Source organism: Sebastes fasciatus, chromosome 19, assembly GCF_043250625.1.
Source record: "Sebastes fasciatus isolate fSebFas1 chromosome 19, fSebFas1.pri, whole genome shotgun sequence".
NCBI classification, from domain to species: Eukaryota; Metazoa; Chordata; class Actinopteri; order Perciformes; family Sebastidae; genus Sebastes; species Sebastes fasciatus.
Window position 1 is genome coordinate 21,363,187 of NC_133813.1, and position 6,478 is coordinate 21,369,664.

General features: G+C 39.4%; 2 protein-coding genes across 2 annotated transcripts; one reads left to right on the plus strand and one right to left on the minus strand.

The window, feature by feature from the left end:
- The first annotated feature begins 85 nt into the window (after window positions 1-85).
- orai1b (ORAI calcium release-activated calcium modulator 1b) lies at window positions 86-1,885 on the plus strand. Its single transcript, XM_074617636.1, has 2 exons — window positions 86-659; window positions 771-1,885. Exons 1-2 carry the CDS (start codon window positions 546-548, stop codon window positions 1,326-1,328), a joined length of 672 nt encoding a protein of 223 aa, XP_074473737.1. The 5' UTR covers window positions 86-545; the 3' UTR covers window positions 1,329-1,885.
- Window positions 1,886-2,857: 972 nt separating this feature from the next.
- On the minus strand, window positions 2,858-5,026 carry morn3 (MORN repeat containing 3). Its single transcript, XM_074617635.1, has 6 exons — window positions 4,874-5,026; window positions 3,905-4,075; window positions 3,642-3,799; window positions 3,400-3,559; window positions 3,118-3,302; window positions 2,858-2,983 (listed from the first exon to the last, which is right to left on the minus strand). Exons 2-6 carry the CDS (start codon window positions 4,047-4,049, stop codon window positions 2,879-2,881), a joined length of 753 nt encoding a protein of 250 aa, XP_074473736.1. The 5' UTR covers window positions 4,050-4,075; window positions 4,874-5,026; the 3' UTR covers window positions 2,858-2,878.
- Between the last annotated feature and the right edge of the window lie 1,452 nt (window positions 5,027-6,478).

Here is a 6,478-nt window from a genome sequence, read left to right on the forward strand (position 1 = left end):
AGCGCGAGCCCGACGCTGACTTTCGTTGACTTAACGGCCACAGTTGTCGCTGTTAACAAGCATTTCTGAAAGTTACAAACAGTCCCTTTAAGTGATATATGCGCAAACATACTAATCAAAAATCAAAACAGCGCTAAATGTTGCTGAATTATAAAAGGCAGAAGTGGTAAAACGAAGAACCGTTTGGGAGCCGAAAGAGACGGCTCTTCTTGGTGAGCTGAGCCAAATGATCTGGCTCACTAAAAATAGAGGAAATTCCCATCACTACAGTCAACTCAGTAGCGGATGTTCGCCTCAGAGCGCGCAGGATTCTGGGTAATGTGGTACAACACGCTGCTGGAGGAGGACACATATAGAAGCTGGAGACCGGGTGGTGGAAAAAAATACCTTCCGCAGTTCACGACAGCTGGCCAAATTAAAGGGTTTTGTAAGTGTTTGGCATGTTGAAGGCTTGTTCCTGTCGTGTTCCAGAAGAGTAACAAGAAGGTAACTGCGTCAGTCAGCTCTGCTCAGCACCAGTCCTTTGATAAGATAACGGGAGCAACATGAGCCTCGAAGAGCACTCACTGCAGGCTCTGTCCTGGAGGAAGCTGTACCTGAGTAGAGCCAAACTGAAGGCTTCCAGTCGAACATCAGCTCTGCTTTCTGGATTTGCTATGGTAACACTGTCTTCAACACCATCCTCTTTACTTCTTCTGTAGATCAAAAGTCCTATTACATAGTAATGTCACGTGTGTAAAGTTGTTTCCTATCACTTCTTCTCTCTCCAGGTTGCCATGGTGGAAGTGCAGCTGGACAACAGCTATCCATACCCCCCTGCTCTCCTCATTGCCTTCAGTGCCTGCACCACTGTGCTTGTGGCCGTCCACCTGTTCGCTTTGATGGTCAGCACCTGTATTCTGCCCAATATAGAAGCAGTCAGCAATGTCCACAACCTCAACTCTGTCAATGAGTCTCCACATGAGCGAATGCACCGACACATTGAACTGGCATGGGCTTTTTCCACAGTTATCGGTACTTTACTCTTCCTAGCCGAGGTGGTTCTACTCTGCTGGGTCAAATTCTTGCCTGTGAAGCCCAACAAATCCAGTAATAATACAGTTTCAGCTGGCGTGGCTGCTGCTATTACATCCACCTCTATTATGGTCCCTTTTGGTTTAATCTTCATCGTCTTCGCCGTGCATTTCTACCGCTCCTTGGTCAGCCACAAGACCGACAGACAGTTTCAGGAGCTGGAGGAGCTCTCTAATCTCACCAGGCTACAGAACGAGCTGGACAACAGAGGGGACTGTTCCATGTTGCAGTCTCCGAGCTCACATTTCCCATAGTGAAGTATGCTGGATGCGCAACTCTGACTGCTTGGGATATCCCTTCCCCCCCCAAGCCAGAAGCCACATTATTGGCTTCCAATTTGTTTTTTGTACATGAATGAAGATGTCACCTCTTTTGTTGTGAAATTAACTTTTGTGGAAAGAGTTGTATTTTTTAGAAAACATGTTTGATCAACTGTGAACTCACAAATCTGCCATAAATGCATGACTTGAATTTGGAAAGTCTTAATGGAAGTCTTAACTATGATAGTTGCTTGATCAGTCTCTAAGAACAATAACTTGGAATCCTGTCTGTTTGCCTGCTGCATTTATTGACCCATTTTGTTAATGTATATTATACCTGTTGTGTTTTGTAAACCACACGTATTTAGCTCTTTCCTCCTCATTCACTGTACATGATTTCTTGTAATGTCCGCCCAATTGTTTTTGTAACGGTTGCTGTACATGTAGACTGACTCAACAGCTGCTAAAACTACAGTATTATTAGTGTATATTTGCTGACATTTGTAGCACAGGCTGAGGTGTTAAAATAAACACTTTTTTACCAAGTGGCATTCTGAATTTCAAAAATGATTTGGATTTACTATTTGAAAACATCATATCTAATGTCATGTGTGTAATTTACTGGCAATTATTGACATAGGCTTGGCAAGTCATACCTTGAAAATTGTAAGTTGACTTGATGCATATCCGTTTTCACATATTTTCACCCTCATGCTGGATAACCAATTGAGGCAGCCCTGTCTGATGGTGAATTGTCCTTTATCTTCTTGACAGAAATCTCACTCATTTCAACCTATGCGGAGTACTTGTTAATATTAGACGTATTTCTTTATGTGATGTCTGAGCACTCCAGTTGTCTCACATATCCTGAATTAGCATGTCGCTTTCATCATCCACTCAGAGTACACATGGAGTGCTCATCAATCGCGTTGATGTTTATTTTAATTTCATTTAATTTAGGTTTTATTCCCAACAGTTTGGAGAAACTGATCAATCTGAGTTAGCGGTCTGCATTGGAAGAGGTAGAAGTTCAGAAGTGAAAGTTAAATTAGTGGGATGTTGATAGGTGCTATCTTGTCACATGCGGTTGTAGGTGCAAATATTCCCTCATCAGAGGTTGGGGTGCGTTGGTGATGATCCTCTCATCGGTATGAGTATTGTCAGGGTGCAGCGTATAGAAAATACAGTAACGGTTAATATTTGATCAGTCCCTATAAGAAAAATGAAGTAGACGTATCATTTGGATATTCCATGTATGCTAGTATTGAATTTATCACAAGACCAGCATTGATAGCCTTTGATTATGTGTACATTAGTATCTAATGTAGTGAATTCAGTAATTAGGCATATCATTAGGTATTTTTCTTCATGAGAGTTAGCAGCAAACCTCTTATTATCATGACAGAGTTAAATCATCTCTGGTGGTAGAAAACTGGATTAACATGTCGAATTATATCACTATTGCTTTCAACCACAGACAAGAACAAGCTATTTGGGTGTAAATATTTTGACAAAACTGAACATGCTGAATGCCATCATGCCATTTATTTTAGTCTGAGTGTGTCGTGGGGTGGAAACTTGCTGTTGATCTTCTCAAGGTGGGCTGACTGGGCGTCCCTTAAAACCGACTGCATATCCACCAAGTGTAGCTTGAAAAAAAAAAAAGATGTGTTCATATTGTAATCAACAATATTGCATTGGAAAAGTGCTTTCTAGTCCATGATTATTTGATTGTGACAGACCGCTTGTAAACGCAGCAAAGGTATCCACAGTAAAAATGTACCTGTGGAATTGGATACTTCGTCGGTGTCGGTGCTTCATCCCTCCCAAACTCAGACAGGGTCCCACATTTTGCTATTCCATCCACCCAAAAGCCTTCATAAAGCTGGCCTGGGTCAGTGTAGTAGAACTTTCCATTACCGTTCCTCTTGCCATCTTGCCAGGCGCCTTCATACCAATTTCCATTTGCTTGGACACAAGTTGGAAAGTCACATTTTAACTAAACTATAATCTATTTTAGATTTTTAATTTTTTTTTAAATGTATTGAAAGCAAAGTTCTCTTACCAAATCGGATGATGCCCTGTCCGTGATTCTCACCCTTCATCCACTCTCCCTCGTAGATATCTCCACCCTCAGAATACATCCTTCCCCAGCCACTTCGACGGTCCTCGCTCCACTCCCCCTCATAAACTGTTGAGTTGTTGTAGAAGTACATCCCGTACCCCTAAAGAGATAGAAAATTATGCTAAATATATCAAAAAGTGTACATACATGTGTTACAGTGTGCACATATATCAAATACATACATGCTTCTTTCCATTTTTCCATCCACCGCAGTACTTCCTTGCATACTCCTTAGTTTCTGGGTGCAGCACACTGAAGGTGCCGTACCCATCACGTTTTCCAAATTTCCACTCTCCGTTATAGATGGCACCAGACTTCTTCCAGACCTGAGTTCCTTTCCCTTGAAAACAATAATAAGCAAACATTTTATTTTTATTTTAGTGTGGCCAAAGTATGTCATGCCTCATAAACAGGTGTTTACAGCTCACATGAAAAAGTATCTCACCATGCTTCTCGTTGTCCTGCCACTCTCCGGTGTACTCATTCCCACTGACTGAGATAACTGTGCCCCGCAGTCCACATTTCTGTGACTTGATATCCAACAATGTTAACGGTGGCTGACTTGTTTGAGATGTGTGTATATATGGCATGGCTGGGGGGTAGCTTGATGAAAACCCTATTAAACATAAATAATATGTTACACCCATGAAGCTGGAAACAATCCCATTAGAAAAGGTGAAAAAAAATCTACATTGCCCTTATTTCTTTAAATGCAAGAGATCAAATAGACACTGTCATTTGACATTTGCTAAGTACCAAATAGTTTAGACAAAAATAGCATATAAGATAAGATAAAATTAGATATTCCTTTATTATTCCCGCAGTGGGGAAATTGGTAGTATACAGCAACAAAGGGGATAGTGCAAAAAACAAGATGCATCAGCTAACACAGTAAAAAAGAGCTAAACAAAGTGTAACATAATATGAACCATTTAAATAGAAGGAAGTATAAAAATAGGAGCAGTATATACAGTATTGACAATAAACAGACCATTAACAAAATTGCACAAGTGGAAAATGATATTGCACAGTGAGCATGAATGAATGAATGAAATTCCACCTGAAAATATCAGGTTACTGTTAGTTTTTGGTGTGTAAGTGTATATAACCTAATATCCATGTGTACATTATCATTAAAGCATGTCTATTTATTTTATAAAGACAATGCTGATTATAAAGAATCATGAAAACAAATAGGGTGCAAACTAATGCACATGAACCTACATTTAGGATAAAGTTAAATTAGTTTAAATCAGCACCTTTGCTATGAGACCATTTCGCTACATAGCTAGCTTAGCTCACTTAGTTAACTATACAGTGTAAATGAAGCTAACACCGGCCACATTAGGACGTCAAACACTCATTCAAAGCAAAGTACATGTACCTTAGCAATGTGTCCAAGGGGATGACTTACTTAAACTCAATCCGCATGTGAACGCAGGGCATGTAACCACCGTTAATATATTAAGAGAACATGTTAGACAGGTTGCAGCATAAACTTTACTAGCTGGCTTCTGCAGCTGCAGGAGATCCGTGCATTCGTTGTATCCTAGCAACGGGAGTGTGTGCTGTGGTTGGTGTGGTATTGATTTAATTAAAAGTAAATTTAAAATTACAGTTGAATGTGTCAGGAGGAATTTAACTGATGCAAAAGTCATTTTTATTTATTTGGTTTTTTTTTATAATTGTATTTTGTGTCTTTACGGTTGTCCCGCCCTCATCCGCCCTACACGGCCTCTGATTGGCTTAGCCTGATATTCTACCGTCCATAGACCGATATATGACCCTTCTAAGTCCCGCCCATCGAACGCAGACTGGCCAATCAGAGCGTAGCATCGCACCATTATGGTCAAAGAACATATAATTACCAAGAGGTGAAAGTCAATTGCAATATCAAACGTCCACCTAAAATGTGCCGAACAAAAGAAAAACTAATTTATTTACATTCTACTGTCATATTCTACCAAAATGACCTTACTTGAATCATAAAATATTATACATTTGTATTTATTTTTAAAAGGAAATTATCATCACATTTAATTCATGATGTGTAATTATCTTTTCATATGTTTAGATATATTTTCTTTTCTTCTGTACTGTTTTTTGTATGTACTTCATTGTTTTTGATGGATTGTTTTCCACTGTTTGGTTAGGTTTTTCTGCACATTTTGTGTACTTGTTGTTGTTTAACTTTTGTTGTATTTTTTAAATTATGTTAGTTTAGATCTTTCTTCCTTTTTTGTTAGTTTTTTTCTCCTGGGGTTGGTTTGAGGTCCTTTGTATAAGCCTGTGGCTTCTTGACCTCTCCTGATACATTTCTTGTTTTGTTTTTTTCAATGACTGGATTTTGTGCAGTTTTATATATGTGCAAATAAATAAAATAAATAAACTAAGCGTTTTCAGTCCAAAATGGCAGCGGCAGCTGTTGTCAGAAAAACACCGGAGTTTCGTCTCTTTGATTCTATATGGTCCAGCTGCAGGCCTGTAGCATCTCACGCCCCTGCAGATGTTCACTGACTCCAAATACAGCAACAGCTCAATTAACTTATTCATGACACAGCTTCAACCAGAGGAGGAAATGATGGGTGAAATCAGCAGAGCTGTAGATTTCAAACTCGAATTAGACCTATAGTACGTCAAAAAAAGTTAAAATATAAATAAAAAAACATAAAAAATAAATAAATAAGAGGTGGATATCTGGGGATCAAACCAACCTTCCACTCACACTTAAAACAGCTCTAAAAATCAGTGGAGTCTGGTTGAGAGGAAAACTTTGTCATCCATGTCACAGGGTTTCTGGATCCTGGATTACATTACACATGATGAATCTACATTAGCCTATACATACAATCTTTTTTTCATGTTCTGCTTACTTTTACTGCATTCACCACTTTACTGGTGAATGTTTTCATTTTACTGGTGGTGTGAAACATGGTGTGTTTGTCAGAGGACAGTGAATCACATGACACGGTCCTCCATCAAACCAGCCTGACACAGACTCGTTTGGTTTGGTCAGCTG